We start from the raw sequence: 27,451 nt of genomic DNA on the forward strand, positions 1-27,451 counted from the left end.
GCGCGGGGCATTGGGCAGCCTCCAGCGGCACCCTCCGCCGCCCCAGCGCTCCCGGCTCGCGCCATGAATGCCGCGCTTGTCCGGAGAGTGGGACCCGCTCTTAAAGCCGGAGCCGGGCCCCCTGCTTAGCCCCACCGGTGTGGGCACGGCTCGGCCGGGGCAGCCCCATGCCGAGGGCAGGTGCCGCGCTGCGCCCGCGCGATGTTCCTGTACTGGAAGAAGCGCGGTGCGTACGAGCTGGGGGCTGTGCCCCCCGCGCTGGAGGGCGTGGAGTACGGGGCGGTGGAGCGCTTCTCCTGGAGCTGCAGCCTGGATGTCGGCGAGCAGCAGGACGGTAGGTCGGGGGTGGAGGAGACGGCGCGGCCGAAACCCCGCAGAGAGACGGAGGGACCGCTGAGCGCAGGGAGGCTGCGGCGGGGATGGGTGCGGGGATGCTGCGGGGGGGGGGGGGTCCCGGTGTTCTGGGAGCTCCTGCTGCCGGTGGCGGTGTCGGGAAGGGCCGTGGGGGTGAGCAGTGTGGGGCACGGGGCTGCTCTCACCGTCCTCGTGGTTTTGGTGGGTTGGGAAAACTTCTCTCAGGCCTGGAAGAATTTCTGATTTGTTTCTGTTATTATTCGTAATAGGTCAAGTGAAATGATGGCGGCGGAGGGGCCGAGCAGCCTGGCAGGGCGGCGGTGGGGACAGAGTGCCCATTGTGCTGCCGCGGTGTGGGGCCGAGCTGTGGGCAGCAGGGCCCCACGGCGCCGGGCTCCCGGCTCTCTCCCACGGGCACTGCACCCAGGGGTGCCCGCGGGGGTCCCCATGGAGGTGTGCTGGGCCCCACGCTGCCCCACAGGAGGGCTCTCCCTTCAGCCCCGGTGCCCACTGCTGTGCCGTGAGCTGCCCGGAGTCTGTTATTTTTAAACTATTAGACACAACACGTAACAAAAGCTCTCAAAATAGGATTTGTCCTCAAGGCCGATTTGATGTTAGAGCTTAAAGCAGTCCGTAAGCCCCTTTGGGGGCTGTCGAGCAGCAGATTTAGCACTTGTGGCACTGCCCTCGGCCCGTGCCCGTCCTGGCAGCGGGTGCAGGACAGTGTCCCCGAGACATGTGTCCTGCAGACATCCCAGCGCTGCCACCCATCAGTAAATAGATCTCCATATTAGAGCAGGTCTGGGGCTTTGGGCCCGTTCCTGTGTTTGCAGCAGTGGCAGTTTGGGGAGAGCACGGTGCGTCATCGCTGGCAGCAATGGGGGCTGCCGTCCCCATCCCAGGGGGAGCTCCCGGCCCCTCTCCCACCCGTGGGCAGTCCTGGCCTCGCTCAGCCCCGCGTTGGGGTAGCTGTGGGACCCCTTCTGTGGGCAGCATGCACCTGGAGCAGCCCTGGCATTTTGGGCAGGGAGCAGGAGGCAGCAGGTCCCAGTGCTGCAGGTGCACGCTGCTCTTCTCTGCTGGAGAGGCCGGAGCCGCAGCTCTGGGCACGGGGACGTGGGCACTGGGGCATCCCCGGGAGCTGCCGCTGCTCACTGGGGCAGGAGGATGGCAGCCTTCACTCTCTGCCTTGTGCCCAAACACCGGGCTCTCGCTGCTGGGTGCACCCACAGGAGCAGGGATGGGTGCAGGGTCGCAGCCAGCACTTAGTGCAGCTCTCTCCCGCAGATGAGCGGTGCCCAGCAGAGGAGCAGGGGCTGCGCTGCCAGAACCCCGACTGCACCGACAAGAGGAGGGCGGCCAAGGTAGGCGGTGCGGTGCCGGCAGCGCGGCTTTCAGCCCGGGCTGTGCGGGCAGGGAGGCGGCAGGCGCGGATCCGGGCAGGTGGAGGCTCCCACGGGCTCGCCCTGGCTCCCGATGCCTCCGATGCCGGCAAAACCGGTCGGTGCAGCCAGCTGGCGGGCGGCCACGGGGCACGAAGCCCTTGGTCGGCGGGACGTGGCAGGGAAGGGCCGCAGCCGCTTCCCCGCGCGGTGGGAGCCGCGTGTGGCCCACGTCCCCCGGCAGCATCGCGGTCCCGCTGCCCGTGGGCGCCCGCAGGCTCGTGCACGGCTGGGATTTAACTGCACGGCGGCGGTTTCCCCGTTCCCCTCCCGCCGTAATTCGGGCTAATCTCATTGAGCCCGTCTGTCCTGTTCCCGGCGGGAGCTCGGCAAGCCGGCACAGGCAGCGCGGCCGTGCCCGGGAGGGAGGGAGCATCCGCCGCAGCTCAGTGCTGCACACCGGGGATCGGCGGCGGAGCGGCACGGGGCCCCTCCGGGAGCGGCCGCGTTGGTGCCCGCGTCCGTTCGGGACCGGGCCTCGAAGTGCAGGGCTCCGGAATTAAGCGGTGCCTGCGGCTGGGAGCGCCCCGTGCCACCTCTCCTAATCTCGTTGATCGCTAATGTAAAGCCGGAGTGGATTTAGGGCCCCTTATCTCTGGCTGCTCGACCTGCTGGCTCGCTCCGGGATGTGCTCGCTGCCGCTGCCGCGCGGCCGCTCCGGGTCCCGGTGAGTGCTCCGTGCCCTGGGGGGGGCGGGCGGTGCTCGCGGGGAAGGGCAGAGCAGGAGCACCGCTCCGGCATTGGCAGCGCTGCTGGGCCCTGGAAGCACCGCCGGCTCTGCTGGGATGAGGCACCCGCTGCCTTTCGAGGGCATCGGGGGGGAAGTAATGAAGCGGTGACCTTTCGAGCAGTGCGGGTTTCGGGAGGGTTCCGCTCCCAGCTCCTTCCCGAGCCGGGCCGTGCCCGCGTGCCGTGGGGCTGACGCCTGCCCACGGAGGGGACCCGGCACGGGGGAGGCGAGGCGGGCAGGTCTGCAGCGCGGCCGCAGGCGTGCTGTGTGCTGTGCCGTGTTTGCACGGGTGGAGCTGCTGGGTAAACACGGCGGGACACGCGTGGCAGCACCGGGAACCAGACGCCGGGAGCCATTCCCCGGTGCGGGGCAGCCAGGTGGGGCCGTGCGGGGCCGCGCAGGCGGGCGGGTCGGGGAGCAGCGCGGCCCCGGGTACGGCCGTCCCTGGGCACCGCTGCTGGGGGGTGGGGGGCGGCCGTGGGGGCTGATGGCCCCATAGGGGAGCGCGGGCGGCCGCGTCAGCGCTGACCTCAGCAGCGCGGGGAGGAAGGAGGGCAGGAAACGGGGGCGGCCGGGGGTGCTCCGGAGCTTCCTCCGCCGCACAGCGGGACCCGCGCTCCCGGGATGCTGCCCCGCAGCCCCCCCCACCCGTGGGGCGCTGCCGGATGGGGACGTGCCCCCAGTGTGGGCTGACAGCCCCCAGCGGGACCCCGGCAAGGGGTCACGGGCCGTGCGCGGCGCTGGGGCTGGGCAGGGGTTTAAAAATAAATGCCTGTGAATGCGCGGCCGAGGCTGAGGCAGGGCGCACAATCGGAGGAAATGCATCGGCCTGCGAGCATTGTTTTGCTGCAGACACTTGCTTCCTCCGTCCTGCCGTGGGGACACTGATCTCGCAAACACAAAAGGGCTCCGGAGCGGCCCCGCAGCCCCCCCTGGGAGCACGGCGGGTCCTGGAGCACCCTCAGCCCAGCTCGGGACAGCGGGGACGGGCGGGGGGGGGGCCCGGTGCCCCCGTACCTCCACTGCTCTCTCTCCCTCTGTGCCCGGCAGCGTGCAGCCCTCCAGCTGCGCTCCCAAGGCGCTGAGGGTCTCCGTGCAGTGCAGCTCACGGGGAGGGGGCTCAGTGCTGCAGCACCGCGGCCCCATGCACAGCCCACAGGGGGCGGGGGGGGTCCCGCTGCTGCCCACCCTCAGCCCACGGCTGTGCCCCGCAGGTATGTCACCACGCCGAGTGCCAGCAGCTGAACCGCAGCAGCCCGCTCAGCCTGTGTGAGGCGTGCGACGGACACCTGCACGGCACCATGCACTTCGATGGGCACATCCGCTTCGACCTGCCCCCTCCAGGTGAGCCGGGCTGGCTGCACCCAGGGCCCTTGGTGGGACGCGGCGGGGCCGGTGGGTTCAGCACAGCCCGGCCCCAATGTTGGCAGGCTCCATCCTGGCCCGTAATGTGTCCACGCGCTCGTGCCCACCACGCACCAGCCCTGCCTCTGACGTGGAGGATGATGATGAGGGAACGGCAGACGGGAGGGGGTGAGCGTGTATCCCAGCCCTGCCTGCACCTCGTGGGGTGGAGCAGGTGCCCCCGTGGTGCCACCAGACCCTGCGGGACACCCGGCTCACTCTGCCCATGCCCTCAGGAGGAGCTCGGCGCTGAAGCTGCCCAAGAAGAAGGCTCGGCGCAGGCACACGGACGTAAGGCAGCGTCCCCTCCCCGGGGCTCTGCTGTGGGGCTGCACTGTGGCCCCATCTGAGGTGGGTGGGAGCCTTTAGCGAGCAGTGCATCTCCCGCAGGACCCCAGCAAGGAGTGCTTCACCCTCAAATTCGACCTGAATGTTGACATCGAGGCGGAGATCGTCCCGGCCATGAAGAAGAAGTCTCTGGGGTGAGTGTGCTCGCACCAGGCACAGCCCTGATGGGCAGAGACCCCACAGGACCCACAGGGTGCTGTCCCACAGGGACGTGCTGCTGCCGGTCTTCGAGAGGAGGGCGATTGAGCACAGCAAAGTGGACATCTACCTGGACCAGTCCAACACGCCGCTCTCACTCCAATTTGAGGCGTACCGCTTCGGGGGACACTACCTGCGGGTGAAAGGTGCAGGGGGGCAAATGTAGGGGCAGCCTAGGCTCCATGGGACCGGGGGCTCTGACAGCTCCGTGCTCCCACAGCCAAGCCTGGGGATGAGCTGAAGGTGGAGCAGGCAGCACGGGACGCACGCTCAGCCAGCCTGCCCATCCTGCGCCCTGCTGGCACCGCCGCGCTCCTGGGGACCGCGCTGGAGCCGGGGCCAGGCCGCAGGGAGGGCACCGACATCCTGGTGAGTGTCTGCAGTGCTCTGTGCCCCGTGTGTCGGGAGGATGGGGGCAAGATGGAGGTGGGGATGCAGACCCCCTGGGAGCCCCGAGAGCAGGCTGGGCTCCCAGCAGTGCTGCGCTGTGCCAGCGGTGCTGCCTCGCAGTGCCGTGTGCCAGGCGTGGCCGCTCGGCTGCAGCCCTGCAGCTGTGCCACGTATGGGCTGGTACCTGAGCACAGCAAAGCAAAGCTCCACGCCCCGGGGCCCCACAGCTGCGAGCTGCCACGCAGACCTCAGGGCTTGCCCTGCCTGCGCTCCTGGCCAGGATGCAGCCACCGTCCCTCCTCAGCTTGGCACCTGGCATCTGCCGTGTGCAGCCTGAGTCCTGCCCCGTGGACCCTGGCCCCAGATAAGTCATGGGGCCGGGCTTGCTGCCACTCCCTGTGGGAGCAGATGCCACCCTCGCGGCCACGCAGCTCCTGCTCCCTGGGGTTTGGCTCCGGGGATCTCAGCGTGGGGACAGCAGCTCTCTGCTCCATGCCAAGCTGGCTGCGTGGCCAGGGCTGGTGGCCGCCCGCATCCAGCAGTACGATGCCTGGCAGTGGGACCGGCACTGTGCTGCTGGGACAGGAGGGATGGGGGTCACAGGGCCACCCCCACAGCCAGGTCCCCGAGGGCAGGCAGGAGCAGAGCCAAACCAGGGCCGTGGGGTCAGCGTGGGCACCTGGGGACACCGTGGCATGGTGAGCTATGGGCCGTGCTGGGGTGAGGTTGAGATTCTCCAGGGCTCACTGGGCATGTGGTGGCTGTCACAGCTTGGGGATAGCAGGTCTCTGTGTGCCACCCAATGGCCCTGCTGCCCTTTGTGCCAGGTGAGGAGAGGGCAGAAGCCATGTCGTGGTGTGACCTTGGTGTGGGGTTGTGGGGATGCATGAGCAGGGCTGTGCTGAGTGCCCAGGTAGGCAGGCTGTGCATGGCCAGGACCCAGATCCACTGCAGGCTGGTGGGCTTTGATCTTTGCCAGCGAATTGTTCGGGTCTGTTTAGCTTATCTGGCGAGGAGGGAAATTAGGTTTTCTGCTCTGGCCCCACCTCCTTTTGTTCGGAGGAGCCCGGCCAGAGCCTGCCCGGCTCAGCGGTTCAAGTTCAGAGCACGGCTGGGCGGTGTGGGGCTCGGGGTGCTGTGCCCCACGGGATGAGCTGAGCCACAGTGCCCCACTGCCACGGGGTGTGGGCGCAGGAGCGGTGCCACGTGGCCCCGTGTACCCAGGATGCAGGTACGCAGGTCAGTGCGGGTGCTGGCGCAGTGAGCTCGTGTCCCATGGGGACCTGGCTCTGTGCGCCCCAGCATGGGGCAGGCTATGGGATGTGGGGGACCCATCAGCGGGGGCACAGCGTGGCTTTCTGGGGCCGTCCCTGCTCCGTGAAGCATGCAGGGCTGGTGCTGCACTGATTGTACCCGTGCAGGCTCCGGGCAGGCGGAGGAAGAACATGACGGAGTTCCTGGGGGACGCCAGCATCCCCAGCCCTGAGCCAGCCCCCCATGGCAGCGGATCTCTGCCCACCAATGGCACTGACACCTGGAAGAACCGTGCTGCCAGCCGCTTCAGCGGCTTCTTCAGCTCCGGAGCCAGCACCGGCCCCTTTGCGCGGGTAGGTGTGCAGGGGAGGGGCACGGCGGTGGGATGAGCTGCAGTGTTGTGCCCCAGATCCACGGGCAGGGCCAGGAGGGCTGTGGCACTCCGCTGCTGTCCCCAGCCCGTTGCTCTTGCCTTCCGGCAGGAGGTGGACAAGATGGAGCAGCTGGAGAGCAAGCTGCACACCTACAGCAGCTTCGGGCTGCCCAAGCTGCCACCGCAGCTCCGCTTCGACCAGGACTCGTGGGAGGAGGACGGGGATGACAGCAGCCTGGCGCTGGAGGACAGCTGGCAGCAGATCATCGAGGGCACGGAGGTAGGGCGGGGGGGGGGGTGGTGGTGGTGGCCCCGTCCTTTGGGCGGTGTGACACTGACACTCGGCCCTGCAGACCCTGACACGCCGGCAGTGCCACCAGCAGGAAGCCATCTGGGAGCTGCTGCACACCGAGGCCACCTACATCCGCAAGCTCAAGGTCATCACTGATGTGAGTATCCACAGCCCCTGCTCCCCAGCCACGCGTGTCCCCCGTACCACAGCTCCTGCCCCACGGGCTCCTGTCCCCACAGCTCTTCCTCTGCTGCCTGCTGAACCTGCAGGAGTCGGGGCTGCTGTGTGAGGTGAGTGCACTGCATGGGGTGCGGGGTCCCCCAGCACTGTGGGTGCACGAGGCTGTGACCCCCGGCGGTCCCCCCCCATCCCACAGGTGGACGCTGAGCGCCTGTTTGGGAACATTGGGGAGATCATCCAGCTGCACCGCAGCCTGTGGAGCAGCGTCATGGCCCCGGTGCTGGACAAAGCCCGCCGGACCAAGGCGCTGCTCGACCCCGTGGACTTCCTCAAGGGCTTCAAGATGGTGAGTGGCAGCACTGTGCCGTGCCGCGTGCTGTGCCAGGCTGCGCCCTGAGGTGACACCTCTGTGCTGCCCGCAGTTCGGGACGCTCTTCAAGCCCTACATCCAGTACTGCATGGAGGAGGAGGGCTGCATGGAGTACATGCGCACGCTGCTGCGTGACAGCGAGCTGTTCCGCGCCTACGTGACGGTAAGGGGGGGGTGGCGGGGCCGGGGCTGGCACTGCTGCTGGGGCTGACGTCTGTGTGCTGCAGTGGGCCGAGAAGCACAAGCAGTGCAGCCGCCTGAAGCTCAGTGACATGCTGGTGAAGCCACACCAGCGCCTCACCAAGTACCCGCTGCTCCTCAAGTCCGTGCTGAAGAAGACGGACGATGCGCGCACCCGCGATGCCATCCTCACCATGGTAAGGGGCACGGCCTGGGGATGTGGGCAGGCGGGCCCCCCCAGCCCCTCACCCCTGTGCCTGTGCTGCAGATCGGCTCTGTGGAGCACTTCATCAACCACATCAACTCGCGGATGCGGCAGCGGCAGGAGCAGCAGCGCCTGGCCGCCATCCTCAGCCGCATCGACGCCTACGAGGTGGTGGAGGGCAGCACGGACGAGGTGGACAAGGTAGGCTGGGTGCGTGCAGCTGCAGTGCAGTGCTGTGTGCTGACCTGCACTCACCCCCCCGGCTCCCTGCAGCTGCTGAAGGAGTTCCTGCGGTTGGACCTGACGGCCCCCATGCCCGGCACGTCCCCGGATGACACCCGGCAGCTCCTGCTCGAGGGCAGCCTGAAGATGCGGGAAGGTAAAGACAGCAAGGTGAGGATGGGGGGCACAGGGAGCTCGCCCCTCGTGTGCCGGCTGGCACCCACGGCCCTCTCTCACCCCCACAGATGGATGTCTACTGCTTCCTCTTCACCGACCTCTTCCTCATCACCAAGCCCATCAAGAAGGCTGAGCGCACCAAGGTGGTCCGGCCGCCCTTGCTGGTGGACAAGGTCATCTGCCGGGAGCTGAAAGACCCAGGTGAGTGGCACTGGGGGGGGGACGACACCCCAGGGAGGCATTGGGCGCCCCAGGCTCACTGCTCCTCATCCTCAGGCTCCTTCCTCCTCATCTACCTGAACGAGTTTGGCAGTGCTGTGGCTGCCTACACCTTCCAGGCCAGCGGGCAGTCGCTGTGCCGCAGCTGGGTCGAGGCGCTGCACAACGCGCAGGTGAGGGCGCGGTGTGGAGGGGACGCGGGGGTCCCGTGCCCCCCACCCCCTGACTCCTGCCATCCTCAGAACCTTCTGCAGCGGCTGCGGCTGCAGGAGCAGCAGCGCGGGCAGTGCCGGCGCCTGCAGGAGGAGGAGGAAGATGAGGAGGACGGCGAGAGCAGCACGTCGGCCGCCAGCTCACCCACGGTGCTGCGGCGCAGCAGTGCCAGCCTGGACTCCCAGCAGTGGTACGAGAGGGACGGGGCCCTGTGACCGCGGGTGCACCGCAGCCCCTCCTCACCTTCCCCTCTCCCGCAGCCCCTCGGATGGCTCCACCGAGACCATCTCAGTGGTAGTGGTGGACGGCGGCGATGAGCTCTCTTCCCCGGACTCGGACGTGGGGCCGTTCGGTTCGCCATCGGACAGCACCTCTGTCAGCACCGGCACCTCCGGCAGCACCGCCACCGGCACCGCCGGCAGCAGCCCGACCCGCGAGCTGCCCTCGGGCAGCCTGCCCCTGCCCCACGGCATCGCCCCACAGCCCGGCAGCTGCTGCTCTGCGTCCATCGACAGCGCCTACGGCACGCTGTCACCCGCCTCGCCGCGGGACTTCCCCCGGCAGCAGGACGTGGGGGCAGAGGAGGAGCAAGAAGCCCTGACCCCACGGCCCCCCTCGCCCCGGCTGCGCCGCCGGACCCCCGTGCAGCTCCTGCCCTGCAAGTCCCGAGTGCTCAAGTCCAAATCGGAGGCCAACCTGCTGCAACTGCTGGCCGGGCCCCCTGCCCCGCTCAGCCAGAGCCGGAGCCTCTCCGACCTGTGCGTGGCCCCCCCGGGCCCCCCGCTGCTCCAGCGGACTAGCCGTGCCCCAGGGCACCCGGCCCCCAGCGCCGGCAGCGGCAGCAGCAGCGGTGACTCCGCTTCAGAGCTCTCAGAGCCGGAGGAGCCCTCGGAGAGCCCTGGGCCCCCCCTGGCCCAGCCCGGCCGCAGCCCTCAGCCCCCTGCCCACCGCACGCTCTCAGACTCGTCCTCAGCAGCGCAGCACCGCAAGCTGACGCTGGCACAGCTCTACCGAATCCGGACCACGCTGCTCCTCAACTCCACGCTGACGGCCTCGTACGTGCAGCCCCATCCCCTCTGCGTGCCGTGGGCCGGGCCCCACGCTGACCGAGCCTCTTTCTTTGTTGTGCCTTGCAGGGAGGTGTGAGAGCTGCCGGGGCAGGGAGGATGAGGATGGACGTGTGGCTGCTCCAAGAGCTCCTCCTGCTTCTAACCGTAGCGTAACGCCGGGGCCGGGTGCCCACCAGCTTGTGCCAGGATGTCACACGTGGGGACACAGAGCAGTCCCCTGCGGGAGGACGTGTCCCGGCAGGGCGGCACCGGGCTGCCCATCGCTACCTGGGGGTGTCTGCGTGGGGCTGGACGTGGGGCTGCGCCTGGGGAGGCCGTGGGCTGAGCGACTCCACGGGGGGAGAAGGGATGGAGACGTCGGAGGTGGGGAGTGGGGAAGGTGTGAGACGGCTGCGGGGTGGGCAGCACGGGGCTGCTGGCACGTGGGGTGGGAGGCTGCAGGTGGTGGCACGAGGGGACGGGGCCAGGCTGGGGCTGGCGGTGGCCGCAGGGTCCGGCCGTGGCACGGTTTGGTGGCCGGGGTGAGGAGCGTGGGAGCTGTGGTGACCGAGTGCTGGGTGCTGTCCTGTGCTGGGCTGGTGGGGAGCTGCTGCCCGGGGACACAGCCCCCACTGGAGAGGGGCACCGCTGCAGAGAGCGTATTTATTGAGCTTCAGGCTGTCCTCGCAGCAGTGCTGCCTGCTGGCACGGGGAGCTGGTGGTGGCTGTGCCGTGGGCACGTGCCAGCTGTGGCACCTGTGCTGGCTGCGGTGCGGTCCAGCCAAGCAATAAACCTAGCTGTGTGCATGCTTGCGCCCGCCTCGCCTCTCCTTTGGGCAGCAGCCAGGCACTATGGGGTGAAGGGGAGCGGGCACAGGGGGACGCGTAGAGCCAGCCCAGCCCTGTCCCCCAGCTCGGGGATGGAGGTCGGGGTGCAGCTCTGCGCCCTCCAGGCTGTGCCTGTGCTGCTGTGGGGAATGGGAGGGACACGGGCTGGCACACGTCCCTCCCGCATGGTGCTGCTGTCATGTGCTTTCGAACCCTCCTGTCTCATCTCCAAAAAAGCATTTCCTCCTGCGGTGGTCACATATAAAAGCCTGCTGGGGAGGGCTGGTGCTCATTCATCACACATTGCACAGCGGCAATGGAGCGTGGGGGCACCCTGCACTGATCCTCCCCGGTACCGGGGACCCCGTGCTCTGCTGTGCCCACCGCTGCCGCCCGGCATGACCCAGCCACGCCGGCTGCAAGGATGAAGCACCACTGCCCAGGGGCAGCATCGGTGAGTGCAGGGGGTGGGGGCTGCTGGCCGGGCTGGTGCAGCCCTGGGTGCCCGGAGCGGGCGGTGGCTGTGGGTGGTTTCAGTGGAAGTGGTGTGAGATATTCTAGGCGGCGTGCTGGGGGGCTGTGCCCCCAGAAGTGCCCAGTCTGCGTGTCTGGGCTGCAGTCTGCCCTCCTGCAGCCCAGCCCGGGGCACAGCGGTGGGGACTGGGCAGGATAAGGTCACGGAGGTGATGGGTGTGGCACATCCACAGGGGTAGGCACGGCTGTGGGCACTGCACCGTGGGCACAGCTGTGGGGGCGGTGGGCAGAGCACGGCCGCGTGGCCGGGCTGCGCTCAGAGCCTGCAGGTGTGGGTCAGGGATGCCGCCGCAGCCCCACAGATGTGACACTGGGGTGGCTGTGGGCACTGAGCAGGTGGGGGCCCCGGCCCTGTGGGGCCAGGAGCAGAGGCCAGAACCGCATTACGGGTAGGGGTGGTGCCTGAGCGGCATCGGAAGCGGAGGCCCCAGTGCGTAAGCGGCGCCGCACAGCGCGTGCCCCGCCGGGCGCGGGGATGGGGAGCACGCGCGTGCAGGTCGGGCCCGCCGTGGGATGCCCGTGCCCCGCCGTGGGATGCCCGTGCCCCGCCGTGGGATGCCCGTGCCCCGCAGGGCTGTGCTCTGACTCAGACGTGCCGCTGGCTGCCGGGCCCCTTGTTGTGGTGCGGGAGCCCCGATGTGATCGCAGTGTTATGCAAATGGGAACGGCTGTGCACGGTTTCCAGTCCGGCGGCGGCGGGTTTAATAGAAAATGATTCAGTCCCCGTAATCGGGGTGATCTCGGCTGGGAAATCCAGCCCCCGGCGTGGAATCCCCTGGCTCCCTGCCTGCCCTGGCCGAGCACACGCTGCTCACACTGCAACGCCGGGACCCCACCCGGACCCCACCCCGGCCACAGATGGCAGAGCAGGGCAGGCACCCCCCGTGCCCCCCCCGAGCCCCCCCCGCTCAGCAGCCGGCACTGCGGGGTGGCGGGGGAGCAGTGACCTACTTTGGGACGCACGCACAGAGCGCGATAGCATCGGAGACAGCGTGAGCTGGGCATGGTTTCCTCTCAGGGAGGAAATCGCCTCATCTGCGAAGCAGATAAAACGGAGGAAAGTGAAGGGAGGTGTTAACCCTCCCGTGCCCTGAGCTGCGCGTGGTGTGGGGCTGAGTGCTGGGCTGATGTCTGTGGGCTGAGTGCCCGTGGGCAGCGCTGCTCTGCCCGAGCCCGGCAGGGTGACCCACGGCACGGTGCGTGCCCCATGGTGAGGGCAGGAAGGCAATTACTCAGGGACCAGAGGGAAAGCCCGGCACAGGGGCTGCCGTGGGGCATTCCCAGCCCTGGGGCTGCGGGCATGGGGCTGCCCCTGGCTGCCCTGCCCTGATGCCAGCTCTGCAGGGCACCAGCATCCACTCGGCCTTGCACCCTGCAGGTTGGGCTTGGCTGGGGCTCAGATGCCTCTCACGTGTGGCTGCAAGCCTAACGAGCACGACAGCCCAGCCCCGCTGCCCCGGGATGCTCACTCTGCACCCAGGCTCTCTGCAGCCTGCCCTCTCCCTGCCCACAGGTGCTCCTGGCAGTGCTGTGGCTGCTGGCCAGCGGGTCGCAGCCCCCAGGCTGCCAGGATTGTGCCATGCTACACAGCCAGCAGGGCCTGGTGCTCCCACCCGCCCGCCCTCAGAGGTCCCCCATGAAGCCCTCCTGCCCCGCCGGGATGAGCTGGATGCGTTCTGCTGGTCGGTGCTGTACTCAGTGTCCTCCAGGTGAGGGGTGCCCTGCTGGCACGGCGCGATGTGCCAGGTGTGTCTCACCATGGGCACGGTGGCACAGCGCTGTGTGGACGTGCAGAGGTGGCCGTGCTCACTGTCACCCCGCTGCCCACAGGGATGTCCCTGGACACCCCCTGCACGAGGAATGGAAGCGACAACATCTGCATAGCCTGTCCGGCCGGCACCTTCCTCTCCCATCCTAACACCCGGCCCAAGTGCAATGCTTGCTACACGTGTGACCATCAGAGTGAGTTGGTGGTGTGCTGCACCGCGCCGTGCCACGCTGAGCCCCTTTGTGCCACGCTGTGCCCCTTTGTGCCACGCTGAGCCCCTTTGTGCCACGCTGTGCCCCTTTGTGCCACGCTGTGCCCCTTTGTGCCACGCTGAGCCCCTTTGTGCCACGCTGTGCCCCTTTGTGCCACGCTGAGCCCCTTTGTGCCACGCTGTGCCCCTTTGTGCCACGCTGTGCCCCTTTGTGCCACGCTGTGCCGTGCTGCCCTGCTCACCACCCACCCCTGCAGCCTTCCAGACCGTGGTGAGCAACTGCTCAGCCACCAGCAACGTCGTCTGTGGCTGCGAGCCGGGCCACTTTCGTGAGTGCCAAAACAAGGACGACCCCTGCAGTGACTTCTCCTGCAAGAAGTGCAAGACCTGCCCCGGGAAGCTGCTCCTGCAGCCCTGTGAGTGCTGCTGCCCGGCCCGTGGGCTGCCACCTGCGGGGCCATCGCTGCCCTGACACGTGCCCTCTCCCCAGGCTCAGAGTGGCAAGATGCACAGTGTGGGAGCTGCAAACCCGACTTCTACGCCGAGGGCAGCGAGTGCCGCCCGTGCCACACGTAAGCAGCCCTGGGGGATGCGTGCCAGCAGTGTGGCACAGTGCCCACAGTGCCCACTGTCCCTCTCCTTGCAGGAGCAGCCCGGAGACGTGTGGTGAGGAGTGCCAGGGGGTGTGCGGCCACCGTGCCCGAGGTGTGTAGGGTGGTGAGGGTGGGGGTGAGGGTGGCAGGGCGGGGGATGCGGCTCCGGGGGACAGTGCACTGCTTCCTTGCAGGCTCGGGGCTGGAGTACATCCTGCTGGGTCTGACCGGGCCCCTCTTCCTGGGCGCCCTCGCCATCTACCACAAGCGGAAGCGGCTCCAGATGGAGACCCCGGCAGTCAGCCCCCTCCCCACGGTCCCACCCTGGGACTGCACGGGCCCCACAGCCCACATGCACCCCATCACCCAGAGAGCTGCAGCCACAGAGGTGGTGCGGTGCCAGGTGAGTGGCCGAGGTGGGGCGGGGGGCTACCGGCCACAGTCGGGTGGACCACACTGGACCTGGGCAAACTCCCCGGACAGGTGTGGGAGCCTGGCCCCGGCACGACGAGGAGGAGCTCCGAGTGCTCGGCCTTGCTGCACCAACAGTCCAGCAGAGCAGCACTGTCCAGCAGCACCACGGAGCCCTCGGTGCCCCAGGAGCCCAGCGCATCGCACAGCCCGGCCCTGCCCCCCAGCACCCCCCAGCGCTGCGCTCTGCTGCAGGGCAGCCAGCTCTACGCCGTCATCAACGCGGTGCCGGTGCGGCGCTGGAAGGAGTTCATGCGCGTGCTGGAGCTGCGGGACACGGAGATCGAGCTGGTGGAGATGGAGGTGGCCCCGTTCCGGGACCGGCAGTACGAGATGCTGAAGCGCTGGTGCCAGCAGACCAGTGCCACGCTCGACCGCATCTTCGCCGCCCTGGAGCACATGGACCTGTCGGGCTGTGCTGAGACGCTGCGCCAGAGCCTGGCGTTGGGACCCTGATCTCATGTCCATGACGTGGGGACACGGCCCCAGGGCCCCCCCAGGGCCCCCCTGGCTGCGCGGTGCCCCCGTCGGCAAAGGGAGCGGATCCGGCGCTGCGGGGAACCCTACCCCTAAGTATTGTTACTTATGCTGTGTAGACATTTTATGTCAGTTATCTGGACTGCTGGCTCAGGCTGCAGGAGCAGGGCAGGGCTCTCCTCCTGGGCCGCTCACCCACCCCTATTTATGTCCTCCTGCTCCTGAGCCCCGTGCTGCTCGCGGGACGAGCAGGCACCGAGCCGCTGCCAACCCATGGGATAGTTCTCGAGGCCGCCCTGCGGGTGCACGTGGTGGGCCTGCCCCTGCCCCAATAAAGCGGTGTGTTCTGCACCCCTAGGCGCCTGGCCCTTCTTCTGGGGCTGCTGCTGGCCCCACGGCACGGGACTGGGGCCACCTGGGCTCCTAGAGGGGAGCACCGTGGATGGCAGCAGCGTCGGGGCTGGCACTCGGGCGGCACAGTGCGGCACGGGCACCGCGGGAGGAGGGGCACTGCGGGCAGCCCCAGGAAGGCGCGGGGCACTGCAGGAGGGGATTTATTGTTTTAATCGCCGAAACGCGGAGGGTGTGGGTCAGACGTGGGCCGGAAGCCTCCCTTAGCAGCTCCGGAGGGGGAGGGAAGGAGCGCGGGGAGCACACGGTGTGCACCGGTGGCACGGCAGCCCCCACGCGGCACGGCTCCGGGCCCCACTCTGCGAAGGGCAGCGCTGGGGGGCAGCAGGCGGGGGCGGCGGGACGGGACGGCGGGCGAGGCGGGAGCACCGGGGGCCGTTGGCGGCGGGAGGAGGATGCTCTGTGCATCCCGGTGGGCACCGGGCACGGAGCGGGACCTCCTCCCACCGCGAAGAGCCGGGGGCAGCGCGCGGGGGGGTGACGCTGCCGCAGGGAGCGGGGCTGGCTAGTGCTTCGCTATGTCCCCTTTCTTGAGGATGATCTGCCGCTGCCAGGGCGCCAGCTTTGTCTCATCGTACCCAAGAGTCCTTAGCTTTTCTGACTGCTCCTTCTCCTTCTCCTCCTCCTCTCGCTTCTGCTTCTCTTGCTCTTTCCTGCTCGGTAGCAGAGGGGACGGGGCATTGCGGGTCACCGAGCCCCCCCACGCACACACACGCACCCACCCACCCACCAGGAGAGGGGACGCGTGGCACTCACCGCTTCTGCTCCCTGCAAAGGCAAAGGGATGAGACTTCGTTAGCGCGGGGCGGGGACAGCCGGCCGGCACAGGCAGCCCCCGCCCGCCCTGCTCACCTCTCCTCCTCCAGCTTCTTGCGCAGGATGTCCCTCCTCCATGCCGGCATGCTGGCCAGGCGCGCCTCCTCCTCCTTCTCCTGCAACAAACAGCCGCGTTACGGGCAGCCCCAGGAGCACAGCCGGGCTCCGCGGGGGAAGCGAGGATGTGCTGGCTCCTGAGCATCAGCCCCCCCCTCCCCCCCGACGGACATCCCCGCACGGCTGCGGGGAGCACGGAGTTAGCACGGCACAACGCGGCGCGGAGCCAGGCGGGTCCCGCTGTCCCGGTCCCCTTCGCTGTCCACGTTACCCCGGCGCGGGGAGCACGCGTGAGCAAGGAGCGCGCGGAGCGCTGAGCCCTTCGCGGCACACACAGCTTTATTGCACGGACACGTGGGGGCCCACACCGCCCCGGCACTGCAAACACCACACCAGAGGGGATCAGCACCCCGGGCACAACACACAGCCACAGCAAGCGGCACACGGCAACCTCAACACAGCCGCCCGCGGGACCCCCGAGGGGTCCGGGCACCTGGGACGGCACACAGCCAAACCCGGCGGTCCGCGGAGCCGACCCGCAGCCCTCCGGCCACGAGAGCAGCAGGGCGGCCGAGCCGTGCCACGCAGCGGTCCCGCTGCTGCCCGCACCCAGCTGCACGCCCGGCAGCCCCACTCCTCCGTGGGCCACGGCCCTGCCGCCGCAGCACCCCGCCCGGCTCAGATATCAAACATCTCCGCCTCCTTCTCCTTCCAGAAGGAGAAGCTGCGGTCGATGTAGCGGCAGATGTCCTCATCGCTGAACTCTCCCAGCTCCGAGACCAGCTGCGCTGGCTCCTGCGCCGCGGCTGCCGGGCGGGGGGGCACGGGCGGCGATCCCACCGCTGCCGCCGTGCTGGTGGGGCCGCCCCCGAAGAATTCCTGCTTGAGGTCCTCGAAGCCGTCGAGCCAGCAGCGGTGCCCGGCCTCGACCCGCTCCAGCGCGGCGCGGTGGAAGCGCCGGATGCGCTCCCAGCTGTGGGTGCTCAGGCGGTCGAACATCTCATAGCACAGCAGGTGGCGGAAGCGCCGCTCCTCGGGGCTGAGGTTCATCTCCAGCAGCTGGAAGTAGCCCAGCATGAAGAGGTCCAGCGAGAGGCTGTCGTAGGGCACGGGGGAGCCACGCACGTGGGGCAAGAAGTGCTCGGGCCAGTAAAGCACGTCGGCGCGGCTCAGGCGCCGGATCTGCCGCCCCGGCACACGGTGGGCCACGCTCCTCCAGCGTGCCAGCAGCCTCGCCACGGCCTGACGCTGCTTCCAGAGCCGCCGCAGCCGCTCGTCCCCGCGGGCGTGTGAGCCCGGTGCCTCCGCCAGCGCCCATTTCTTCCAGTGCTCCAGGAAGAGGGAGACGGCGCGCTCCTTGTGCGCATCGATGCGCTCCTGCAGGCAGCTCAGCTCCGTCTGCACCGGGCGGCTCCGCCGCGGCATCCCGTCCGCGTCCTCATCCCCGTAGTCCTCCTCCAGGACGGGCTCACGGCTGCAGCCGTCCGTCAGCGCACCGGAGGGCAGCGATCGCTTCCTCTTGCTGACCCTGGCGCGGGGCACAGGGGCTCCCACCATCCCCTCGTAGTTGGCCTTCAGGCTGCGCACCGAGACACCGCAGCGCAGGATCTCGTGCCGGGCATCCTGCTGGGTGCTGGCAGCAGCCGGGGGGGACCTCTGCGGCACGGCGCTGCTCGCCTCTCCTCTTGCCCCGGGGCTCTCGCGGCCCCCCAGGGCAGCCAGCAGCACGGCCATGCTCCTCAGTAGCGCGGAAGTCTTGCTGCACCAGGCGGGCAGGTCCTCGGCACGGCCCTGCAGGCGCCGGGGGTCGAGGGAGAAGCGCTCGGGGGCCAGGGCGGCCGAGAGCGGCAGGAGCTGCTGCAGCTCCTCCTCCAGCTGCTCCAGCTCTGTCTCCACTGTCTGCACCTTATGCATCACTTGCAGGTTTTCGATTTGCCTCTCAATGCGGAGAATGTCCTCCTCCGTCATGAGCTGCCCAAAGGGTCCCAGCATGCCCCCGTGGGCAGCGGAGTAGCGCCAACACGGGGGGGGTGAGACGCTCCCGGGCTCCAGCTAGGGCAGGAAAAAGGGCAAAACAGCTCCTGAGGACGCGCCCCACAGCCCTGCACGTGCCAACCCCCCAGCGCCGGGGTCCAGCAGGGAGCCAGGACCACACACCACCAGTAACCACACGGGATGAGTGCTCCGGGACGGGTCTGCGGCCGGGCAGGGTGCACGGCACCCACAGCGCGCATGGTGAGGCCATCCCCTGCACGCCGCGGGGCCGGGGCCACCCCAGCCCGGAGGGAGGGCGCAGCGATGCGGTTCCGCTCCGCGTCCACGAGCCGGGTCCTGGGCTGCTCTCACCGCACACAGATCGCGACGCCCCGCAGTGAGCCCCCCCCCTACCTTACGCCGCTGCTCCTCTTCCTCCTGCATGCGGAGCTGCAGCTTGCGCACCATCACCTGCCGTTTCCACTCGGGGATGGGTCGGCCCTGCTCGTCGTGGCTTGGCACCAGAGCCTCCACGTCCGGGGGGGCCACAGCCCCCGGCCCTGGCACTGGTGAGCTCCCATTAAGCACTGGCTCTGGCGAGCCCCCCGCCACGCAGCGCGGTGGCCCCCCCGCCTCGGGGGTGGCTGGTGGGGTGGGGGTCCTGGTGGGCGATGGGGAGGATGCTGGCGAGTCAGCCTGCAGAGGGAAGGAGGGAGGGAGGAAGGTGGGTGCCCATTGCACCTCAACCCTCCCCCACACGTCCCTCTGCCCCCTGCCACCTACGTTGGCCCCTGCCTGGCCGCTGCCGGAGAAGACGGTGGTGAAGCCTTTGCTCTGCGGCGTCGGCTTCAGACTCTTCCCAGCTTTGATTTCGGCCAGAAGCTCCGAGTTGTCACCGGTGGGGGACATCATGTTGAACGACTTGGTGCCTAGTGGAGGAAGGCATTGTACGGTGAGAGCCATGCTGCCGCCAGCCCCTGCCCCCAGCTGTGGGGGCTGCAGCGGCCAGAAACCCATAGAGCCCCACCGGACCAGCACCCTGCACCCAACCGCCCCGCCCTGAGCGCTGCCTGCAAGCACAGCCCCACGGCACCCTGCTGTGACACTGCGACCTCAAAGATGGGACAGAGGGGCACGGCAGGACAGCCCAGTGCTCCCTGCAGCGCCGTGCCCCACAGGCACCCACCGTCCATGCCAGCCATGCGTGTGTCCCTAACGGCCCATGGTGCTGCAGCAAGGCAGAGCCCCTTCCCCGCCGCCCTGCGCTCGCCCGCTCGGCTGTGCCGCGCCGGGGCCCGGACGCCTCTTGGTGCCACGGGCACAGCCGAGTGCTCGCAATGCCATCCAGTGCTGCTGAGCCCCCCGGCCCCCGGGAGCCGGTGCTAATAAAGCGGGCGCTGAGCTGCTGCCAACCAGCACGCTGCAATCAGCGGCGGGGGAGCGGCCGTGCGCTCACGTGGCGAGGTAATGCCGGCCGGCTGAGCACGAACAAAGGCTTTCTGTGCACGGGGCCGCGGGACCGCGGGGGGCACGGGGCCCTGCCAGCCCTGCCGGATGGCCCCACTCTCTGTGCCCGCCTCAGCCCGAGCCGTGTCAGCACAGGGCCCCTGCTTGGCACTGGGCACGACGTTGGCCTCGTGGCCTGGGATGTGTCGTGTGGGTTGCACCGCGCTGGGCTGCGGGGAGCATGTCCCGGTGGCCGTCGGAGCTGGGACACTTTGGGTGCCCCCGGCACCGCGTGCCTCAGCACCACGTGTGAGCTCTGATCGCAGCACATGCGATGCCATCGAGGTGCCCTGCTCCCGGCAAAGAGCACCGAGCTGCGGTACTTACTCTTCATCTGTCTCAAAGCCTTTCCTTCTAGGGGGAGAAGAAGAGAGGCGGCACAGCGCGTGTAGCAGAGGAAGGATTTGGCCACCACAAGACAAGAGAGAAGAGAAGCAGCCAGCAGTGAGAGCAAGTGGGGGCGGGCAGGCGTGGGAGCCCCCGCGCCGAGACCGGAGGAGAGAAGGACAGAGAGACCGTCAGGAGCTGCGCCGCACGGAGCGCAGGGCGGCGGTGCAGAGCTGTGTGCCCTCAGCACGCTGCCGCACAGCCCGGACTTACTTCCCGTGGAGGAGGACGAGCGGCGGGGCCCGGCGGGCGGCTCGGACGGCGGGGGGGGCGGTGGGGGTGGTGGGCAGGCGGCATCGGGCAGCGGCGGCGGCGGCGGTGGCGGCGGGAGCTCGGTGCTGGGCTTGCTCTCTGCCGGGCCCCCATTGTGCATGGCGTCCGCGGGCAGCGGAGAGCCCTGGAAGAGCGCGGGCAGAGGTGAGCCGGGGTCGGAGCATCGCCACGCGCGCAGCGCCGGGGCTGCGCTCACCTCCTCGCTGTGTGCCATCCTGCGTGGGCTGGGCAGCTCCGCCGCGCTGGGCCCCAGGTGCTTGTAGTAGTCACCTGTGCTCGGCTGCTTGCTGAAGTTCCGCGACCGCCGCGTGGAGTCGGCCCTGCGCAGACCCTCGGGGCTGCCCTCGCGCGATGCCAGCTGCAACGGGAGCGCGGCTCAGCGGCTGTGCAGGGCGAAGTGCCCGCGCGGCCGTGGGGCAGAGGATGGGTGCGTGCCGTGGGCCGGTGGTGGGCCCTGTCGGTGCCTGGCACCCTGACCCCGTGCCCAGGAGCCCGGCTGAGCTTCCCCTGGGATAACCCCCTGGGAACGGGAGTGCCGTGTCCCGGCCCCGCGGATTAGCCAGGAGCTGGAGCTTATCCCCGCGGCCGGGAGCCCTGCTGCAAACCTGGCAGCCAATGTCGCTATTAAGGCTGTAAGACCCGCGGCAGCGCGGCCTCGGCTCACCCCTCCGCATACCTCCGGGGCTTTGCAGGTCGTGCCGCGTGGCACAGCGCTGTCCGCTGCCCGGCGAGGGGTCCCACTGCATCCTGCATCCCACACCCCGCTCCCAGGGCCCCACTATTTGCATTTCCCTGCGTGCCACCTCCGCCCGAGGCATTTGCATGGCGAGCCCGGCTGCTCCGTGCAGCCTGCAGCCTCAGCTAAGTCAACAAATGCCAGCTCGGTGCTTCCTGCTCTGCCGGGCGCTGCGCCAAGCCTGGCTCTGGCTGCGGCAGCCATGGCCACAGCCCCACGGGAGGGGGCAAGGGTTGGTGCTGCGGGACCCGGCACCGGCTGCGCCCGAGCTCACCCATACTCCGTGGGCAGCCCCAGTTCTTAGCTCCGGGTAGGGCAGCTCATTAGCCCCAGATTCTCTAATAAATCCTGTGGGGAGCACAGTGGGGAGCAGAGCCTGGAGCAGAGCCGGCACACACTGTGGCACCGACCCCCATCCCCCCCCCCAGCGCCCGGCACCTCCCACTGCTGTGCACCAGGACCCCGTGGCTGTGCTCCAGGCCCATGACCCCAGCCAGGTGCTGCAGCCCACAGCTGGAGGACCCTGAGCCCCCCGCACCCTGCACCCCCCCGCCCTGGGTGGCTGCACCCCTCTTACCTGAGCGTCCCGCTGAGCCCTCTCAGCTCCTGGCAGCGCCAGCAATGCCACCCGACACCTGCGGTGCAGGTGATACCGGAGCCGGGCACTCAGGTTACAGCTGCTGCCTGCACCCCACGCTTCCGCACAGCTGCCCACGCCCAGCTCGCCCGGGGACGCTGCGTCGGTGCCACCGCCGGCGCCACGTGGGCTTGGCACATGTCACCCACACGGTGTGGCGCGGCGTGCTGGCACAGCCAGGGCATCAGAGCCACCCACTGCCACCACAATGTCGGGGCACCGCTGGCCCCAGCTTGCCATACCCCCCAGCAGGGACAGGCACGCAGAGTGCCAGCAGGAGGAGGTGGTTCTCACCGCCCACCGGTGGCACATCCCCCCCCCCCCGGAGCTGCCGGGCCGGGATCATGGGGCCGTACCTCTCTGCGCAGCGCCTGGCTGTCCACGTGCCGCAGGTTGTTCTTGGCCCGCACGTAGATGTCGGCGGTGTCGGGGGCAGCAGGAGGTGCGGGCGCGGGGTAACCGGGGGGTGGGGGAGGGGGCCGGACGGCAGGTGGGGGTGGCGGGGGGGGGAAGCTGGGGGGTGGCGGTGGGGAGCCCTCGCTCGCCAGTCCTCTGCCCCGTGGCCGCGTCTCAGGGTTCAGCATGTCCATGTAAGCCTGCATGTCCGTGAGCGCCGGCTCGGGGACCCCTGCAGAGGGGAGGTGGGGTCACGGCAGAGCTCGGCCCGTGTCCCCCCCCCCCCCCCCCGCGCACCCTGCCCCGGGCACTCACGGGCTGCGGGGGCCGCGTGGGGGCCGCCCCTCTTCTCCCCGGTGCTGGACTGGCTGGAGTTGCAGGAGTCGTAGTTGGAGAGGGTGCTGGCAGGGGAGCCGACCTCGAAGCGCGCCTGGGGCGCCGATGCCGTGGTGTTGGGCGACGACATGCCCGAGTCAGGCTGCCGGCACTCCCCGTCCGCAGAGGGGTCCCGCGACAGCACGCGGTGCTCCACGCTCTGCGGCACAGCGAGTGCTCAGGCGGCCGCACCCAGACCCCGCACGGCCCCTCCCCCCCCCCGTGCCCCTGCCCCACGTCCTGGCGTGCCATGGTACCATGTTCTCCACGGTGCGCAGGTACTTGGCGCAGTGGATGTGGCCGTTGTAGTCGGCGAGGTCGGCCGCCGTGTAGCCGTCCTGGTCACGGATGCTGAGGTCAGCGCCGTTCACCACCAGGATCTGACAGCACTGGGAGAGGGGGCACAAGGCAGAGCTGGCTCTGTGCCCCCCACCCCAGGGCTCCCCAAGCTGCCTGCACCCACCTCCAGCTCTCCATTCTCGGCAGCGTCGTGCAGCGGCGTGCCGCCCCAACCGTCCGCCGTGATCTCACCGCCGTGCAGCAGCAGCCAGCTCAGCACCTTGGCGTGGCCACGGCTGGCGGCAAAGTGCATGGCCGTGGCCCCGTCGTCGTCCCGCTCCGACAGGCTCACCGTGGTGAAGCTCATCTGCAGAGCACAGGGACGCTGTGCCACGCCACACCGTGCCACCACGCCGTGCCCGGGCAGCACTTACCAGCCAGACGATGACGGTGTTGTGGCCCATCTGGGCCGCTGCATGCAGTGGGGTCATGCCGTCGTTGGCGCGCACGTGGGGGTCGGCCCCGCAGTCCTTCACCAGGTACTGGATGATCTCGAGGTGGCCCTCCTGGCAGGCGAGGTACAGAGGGGTGGCACCGGTCTTGGTCTGGGCACTGAGCGTGCTGCAAGCAGAGCACAGCGCCGGGCGCCTGATCCCCTCCGCTGGGAGCACCCAACATGTGGGGCACCGGGGTCGTGAGGATGCAGAGCACGGGGCCATGGGTGTCACAGTTATGGGGGCACAGGGGACGTGTATGAGGACACAAGGGACACGGGGTGACACGCCTGGGACACGCGTGGCACGGAGGCAGAGCAGTGCCAGCTGCTGGGACCCTGCGGCCCGCAGCCCCACGCAGACACAGCGGCTGCTGCAGGAGGTCACTAAGTCAATAAGCTGGAGCTAATCGCATTCCTCGGGCTGTTTTTGGACACTGCAATCTAGCGGTATTTTTAATTAAGCAGCTTAGGCACCTGCAGCAGCGGGGAAGGGCGGACCTGCGCCGTGGCACTGCCCTGCCCCACTGCTGAGCCCCCTCCCGTTGGGCAGCCCTTGGCACCCCACATCCCACATTCCCTGCCCCACATCCCTCATCCCCGCCGTGCAGGAAGCTGAGTTTTGTGAGCGCTCCACCAAAACCTGATGAATATTTAAAAAAGGAAGTGCAACAAATACTCCGCTCTGTTATCGCACAGATCAGGGGCCCTTAATAATTGATCCCTGTAACTGTGAGACCGTCCCAGGCGCTGCAGCCCCACACTGCGCTGTGCTGCAGGACCCGTCCCACTGGGGACAGAGCTGGGGGGTCGGCAGAGCCCCTGGGGGTGGTGTAACCACGTGGTGTGGGTGCGCTGGGTACGATCCCAATCTGTAATCGCCATTTCTCCGTTATGAGGAGAGGTTAATCCACTCTGCTGAGTGGTGGCTGTGAGCCAGGGAGTGCTGCACCAGATGGTTGCGGCCCTGCACTGCCACCTGCATTGGGACCAGCTGCTGGGGATCAAGGGTGGCAGGCTGCAGCAGGATGGTGCTGGGATGGTGGTGCTGGGAACCCCACTGGTGTTTCAGAGCCCAGCACGCGCCCACCCGAGCTGCAGCCACATCCCACGGCGTCCTGGGATTGAATTTCACAGCTGTAACGGAGCCTGCTCCGAGGCACAGGGCGAGCAGTAAATAATTCAGGGGCCACCTCGGCGGGGGAAGGCAGCTGGCAGCAGATTAACCCCAGCAGGAACGCAAAACTCGGTGTGAAAGGGCTGCAGCCAAGCAGGGGGACAGCACAGGGAGCAAGCGGAGCCGTGGCTGCAAGGGAACAGGGCCTGGGGTGGGGAGGGTTAATGGAGCTGGGCGTGGGGCAGCACAGGTGCCCCCAGAGGGCCAGAACTACTGGGGCAAGGAGACAAAGGGCAGGGGCAGCCCGGCATAGGGGGCTGCTTACAGAGGGTGAGAGGGATGGGGTCCTGAGTGGGGCTGGGGGCAGCTTGAGCGGGTCCCTCGTGCCCCTGAGCCTGCCCAGCATGGCACGGTAGGGAGGCACGTCCCCATGCCCCCCCTCAGCCAGGGCCCCCGTTATTTATAGAGCCTCTGCCCACCGTGGGAAATGAGATTAGAGCCGTGTAATCGCATCGTGAGCCCGGGGTGGCTCAGCACGGGGTGCTCTGCGGCTGCTGCACCGCATCCCCGGGCCTCGGGGGGGCTGCGCAGGGGGTGAGGGCACCGTGCAGGACCACGGTGGTGCGGGGCAGCGTGCGGCCGTGTGCTCCTGGAGGCAGCGGGAAAGGTCACCTCTCCTCCGCCGGCAGCCTAAGCCATTTACATAAGGGAGGTGGACAAAGGCGGCTGTGTTATCGCCCCGTGCCACGAGCGCAGGGAACAAACCCCGCAGCGCTGCCCGCGCCCCGTGGCCGTATTTCTGTCAGCGCCCGCTGTGCTCCTCCTCGCCCTTTCTCTGCGGGTGATAAAGAAAGCACAGCTGCGTGCCCAGGTGACAATGCTGCCGCGTTGCCCTTGGAGCCGTGCAGCAGGGGATGCACGCGGCCGGCCCCCAGCGCTGGCACCCTGCCCAGCGGCTGAGGTGGATTTGAGGGGGGGGGAGGGGTTGGCAGCGGGCACCTTGCTCCCCTAAAAAGCCCGAATCCTCCGTGCACTGCCCCCATGCCCCCATCGGCAGCTGGGGGCCGTTACCTTGGGCAGTGTCCTAAGAGAAGTCGCAGGGAAGGGAAATCCCCTTTGGCCGCAGCGTAGTGGACCGGCAGCGCTCCCGTGTCTGTGGCTGCCGTGGGGTCGCTGCCTCCGAAGCGGAGGAGCCACTCGATCACCTCGTGGTGACCGAATCGGGCTGCGAGATGTAGGATAGTGGCACCGGAGTTGTCAGTGTCCTGCGGGAGGAAGGGGAGAGGACGTTGGCTCCCAGGAGAGCGTGGGGCTGGGGGGGACGAGCTGGAGGGGCAGAGAGGTTTCATGTGCTCCGAGCGTGGGCAGCCCTGCAGGTCACGGGAGGATGGCCCTGGGAAGGACGGCAGAGGATCTCCATAAGCGTGCCAGGTCCCCGCGGGCCCCAGCAGCACTTCACCATCCCGGCTCTGCACAAAGCTCCTCTTGTTCTGCCGCGGGGCTCACTGCCGTCCCGGCCCCGCTGCCCTCCTCGCTCCGCGGGGCACAGAGCTCAGCTGGCCCCGGGCCAGAACGGCGCCGAACCGTGCTGAACCCGTCCTTCCTTCCTGCTTAATCACCTCTCCCACCCCTCCTCCTCCTCCTCCTCCACGTCACATGTTGTTACCTCTCAGCCAGCCCTGGGCAAGCTGCTTATCTGCCCCGGGGCTCGCTCTGGTTGTGTAAGCCCGAGAAGTTGCCGGTGCCCCCGGGTCACAGCGCCCGAACTCCCACCCCAACCTCCATCCCCTCCTAAGGGCTGCGTGGCTTTGTCTCGCGTGTGGCAGATCTACCGCTCCGAGTGCCATGCCGGCAGCTCCCAACCCCACGCAGGACCGGACCCTCCGCCGTCGAGCAGCGCAGGGGCTGCGCGTGGCTGCCTGCTCTCGGCAGAGTCCGTGCGTGACCTTCACCCCGCGGACGGCGGCTTTCACGCGGACCCACGCAGCCGGGAGCGTTCCTTCCCCCGCCAGACCCCGGCTCCGGAGCCCCCGCTCCCGGGACGCCCTTCGGGGCGCCGATCTCTGCTCTGCCCCCTGGGCAGGGGACTCCGCTCCGCTTCATCTTAGCAGCGCGCCGAGGTGGTCTTTGGGGTGTGTCGAAACGCCTCCGGGCCCCCGCCGGGATCCTCCCCGGGGCCGGAGGTGCCGCAGGGGCGGGGGCAGCCGTCCCGCCCCCCCCGGGGCCCCGCCGCCCGTCCCGCGCACCCGCCCCGTCGAGCCCCGCTCCCCGTCCCCGTCCCGCGGCCGCTCGCACCTGCACGCCGCAGCCCCCCTGCGTGAGCAGCCACTGGAGACAGGCGAGGTTGCCGGTGGCGGCGGCGTCGTGGGCCGGCGTGGCCCCGTTGCGCGCCCGCGCGTCTCCGCGGAGCGCGGCCTCGGCCGCCAGGTACCGCAGACAGGCGAGGCGGCCGGCGCGGGCTGCGTGGTGAGCGGGAGAGGCTCCGAGCGCGTCCCGCAGCCCCGGCCGCAGCAGCCCCGCCGCCCGCAGCCCCCGCAGAGCCTCCACGTCTCCCTGCCGCGCCGCCTGCAGCGCCCGCTCCAGCGCCATGGTCCCGGCCCCGGACCGGCCGCGCCGGGGCCGTCCGGCCGCCGCTTGGCACTGCGCGGCGCTCCGGAGGCGCGGCGGCCCGGCCCCGCCGGCTCCTCCTCCTCCTCCGGGGCCGACCCGCCCCGTCGCCCCCCCACCCCCGCCCACGTCGCCCCGCGCCGCGCGGCCCCGGCGGGAGCCCGACCGTCGGGGCACGGAGACCCGCCCGCCGCCGCGTGCCCGGTCCCCGGGACGCAGAGCAGCCTTGCCCGGGCTCGGGGGGGCGGGGGGGAAGGGGGAGAGCACGGGGCTCGGAGACCGCCGGTGTCCCCGAGACCCCGCAGCCACCGGGGATGGGAGCCCTCGCGGCGGGTGACGCGGACGGAGCTGCTCCGAGTTCCCGGAGCGTGGCCGCGGGGTGCGGTGCCTCCGCTCCGGGTGCTGCGGGCTCGGGCGGTCTGCGGGAGCCGGGGACTGCCGTCGTGCCGCAGCTGCGGCAGTTGAGTTTCAGCCGTCGGGACGAGAAAGTCACTGTCCGAGAGGATCTGCGGTTGTCCCGGGACTCGCGCGCCCGGGTCCGCGCCTCTGCCGGAAAGGACCTGGAGCTGTCGGTCGCGGCCCGGGGGAACTCCTCCCCCCCAGCGCCGACCCCTCGGGTGTCCGCAGGGTGAGGACCCCGGGGCGTCCCCACGTGGTCCGCAGCGCTCCTCCCTCCCGGCACCGGCAGCGCGGGGCGGGCGCTGCTGGCACCGACGGCGCTCACCGTGGACGGCCCGCGACCCCCGCCCCGTCCGACCCCGCTCCGTCAGCACCGCGGACAGCGGCGGCGGCTCCAGCACGGCGGACAGCGGCGGGGCCGGGCCACCCTCCGCCCGCCCCCTGCCCTGCCTGCCCCCTTACCTGCACGCCCTGCCCTCCCTACCTGCCCACCCCCCCGCCTTGCC

General features: G+C 69.4%; 4 protein-coding genes across 7 annotated transcripts; 2 read left to right on the forward strand and 2 right to left on the reverse strand.

Moving 5' to 3' along the window:
* The first annotated feature begins 1,641 nt into the window (after window positions 1-1,641).
* Window positions 1,642-10,413, forward strand: PLEKHG5 (pleckstrin homology and RhoGEF domain containing G5). 3 transcript variants are annotated; one of them, XM_065737869.1, is made up of 21 exons: window positions 1,642-1,718; window positions 3,741-3,870; window positions 3,957-4,059; window positions 4,167-4,221; window positions 4,321-4,412; window positions 4,486-4,622; window positions 4,697-4,845; window positions 6,288-6,473; window positions 6,603-6,773; window positions 6,847-6,942; window positions 7,025-7,075; window positions 7,162-7,311; window positions 7,388-7,498; window positions 7,563-7,712; window positions 7,784-7,921; window positions 7,994-8,113; window positions 8,188-8,320; window positions 8,396-8,511; window positions 8,581-8,741; window positions 8,812-9,606; window positions 9,688-10,413. In XM_065737869.1, exons 2-21 carry the CDS (start codon window positions 3,828-3,830, stop codon window positions 9,695-9,697), a joined length of 2,967 nt encoding a protein of 988 aa, XP_065593941.1. In that variant the 5' UTR covers window positions 1,642-1,718; window positions 3,741-3,827; the 3' UTR covers window positions 9,698-10,413. The 3 variants fall into 3 exon arrangements, with proteins under 3 accessions (XP_065593941.1, XP_065593942.1, XP_065593943.1); XM_065737870.1 differs by lacking the exon at window positions 1,642-1,718 and adding an exon at window positions 2,236-2,463; XM_065737871.1 differs by lacking the exons at window positions 1,642-1,718; window positions 3,741-3,870; window positions 3,957-4,059; ... (2 more) ...; window positions 4,486-4,622; window positions 4,697-4,845 and adding an exon at window positions 5,578-6,097.
* Window positions 10,414-12,391: 1,978 nt separating this feature from the next.
* Window positions 12,392-14,769, forward strand: TNFRSF25 (TNF receptor superfamily member 25; the record flags this gene model as incomplete). Its single annotated transcript, XM_065738262.1, has 7 exons — window positions 12,392-12,671; window positions 12,793-12,924; window positions 13,199-13,357; window positions 13,432-13,513; window positions 13,588-13,646; window positions 13,729-13,937; window positions 14,018-14,769. Coding segments are annotated over 7 exons (1,365 nt in total), but the record flags the coding sequence as incomplete, so codon positions are not given.
* Window positions 14,770-15,229: 460 nt separating this feature from the next.
* On the reverse strand, window positions 15,230-26,528 carry LOC136049540 (espin-like). Of its 2 annotated transcripts, XM_065737846.1 has the most exons (15): window positions 26,235-26,528; window positions 25,011-25,204; window positions 22,764-22,950; window positions 22,514-22,696; window positions 22,308-22,439; window positions 21,991-22,210; window positions 21,636-21,907; window positions 20,103-20,264; window positions 19,847-20,030; window positions 19,574-19,600; window positions 18,524-18,669; window positions 18,155-18,436; window positions 15,746-15,825; window positions 15,650-15,661; window positions 15,230-15,546 (listed from the first exon to the last, which is right to left on the reverse strand). In XM_065737846.1, exons 1-15 carry the CDS (start codon window positions 26,526-26,528, stop codon window positions 15,399-15,401), a joined length of 2,523 nt encoding a protein of 840 aa, XP_065593918.1. In that variant the 3' UTR covers window positions 15,230-15,398. The 2 variants fall into 2 exon arrangements, with proteins under 2 accessions (XP_065593918.1, XP_065593917.1); XM_065737845.1 differs by lacking the exon at window positions 19,574-19,600 and having other exon boundaries at window positions 19,847-20,264.
* On the reverse strand, window positions 16,069-17,819 carry LOC136049541 (espin-like protein). The gene has a single exon (XM_065737847.1). It carries the CDS (start codon window positions 17,756-17,758, stop codon window positions 16,445-16,447), a length of 1,314 nt encoding a protein of 437 aa, XP_065593919.1. The 5' UTR covers window positions 17,759-17,819; the 3' UTR covers window positions 16,069-16,444.
* Window positions 26,529-27,451: the final 923 nt, after the last annotated feature.

The sequence above is a fragment of the Cyrtonyx montezumae genome, unplaced genomic scaffold (assembly GCF_038088225.1).
Source record: "Cyrtonyx montezumae isolate F1298 unplaced genomic scaffold, pur_monq_1.0 scaffold_21, whole genome shotgun sequence".
Taxonomy (NCBI): domain Eukaryota; kingdom Metazoa; phylum Chordata; class Aves; order Galliformes; family Odontophoridae; genus Cyrtonyx; species Cyrtonyx montezumae.

Excerpts from the sequence above, each read along its gene's own strand:
- PLEKHG5 (XM_065737869.1), top strand. The coding sequence starts at position 3,828 with ATGCACTTCGATGGGCACATCCGCTTCGACCTGCCCCCTCCAG. Across the intron at positions 4,623-4,696 it reads ACACTACCTGCGGGTGAAAG|CCAAGCCTGGGGATGAGCTG; the intron begins GTGCAGGGGGGC and ends GTGCTCCCACAG. Across the intron at positions 7,076-7,161 it reads AGTCGGGGCTGCTGTGTGAG|GTGGACGCTGAGCGCCTGTT; the intron begins GTGAGTGCACTG and ends CCCATCCCACAG.
- LOC136049541 (XM_065737847.1), bottom strand. The coding sequence starts at position 17,758 with ATGCTGGGACCCTTTGGGCAGCTCATGACGGAGGAGGACATTCTCCGC.
- LOC136049540 (XM_065737845.1), bottom strand. The coding sequence starts at position 26,528 with ATGGCGCTGGAGCGGGCGCTGCAGGCGGCGCGGCAGGGAGACGTGGAG. Across the intron at positions 22,697-22,763 it reads ACACCGTCATCGTCTGGCTG|ATGAGCTTCACCACGGTGAG; the intron begins GTAAGTGCTGCC and ends TGTGCTCTGCAG. Across the intron at positions 18,670-19,846 it reads CTCGTCCTCCTCCACGGGAA|GCACCAAGTCGTTCAACATG; the intron begins GTAAGTCCGGGC and ends TTCCTCCACTAG.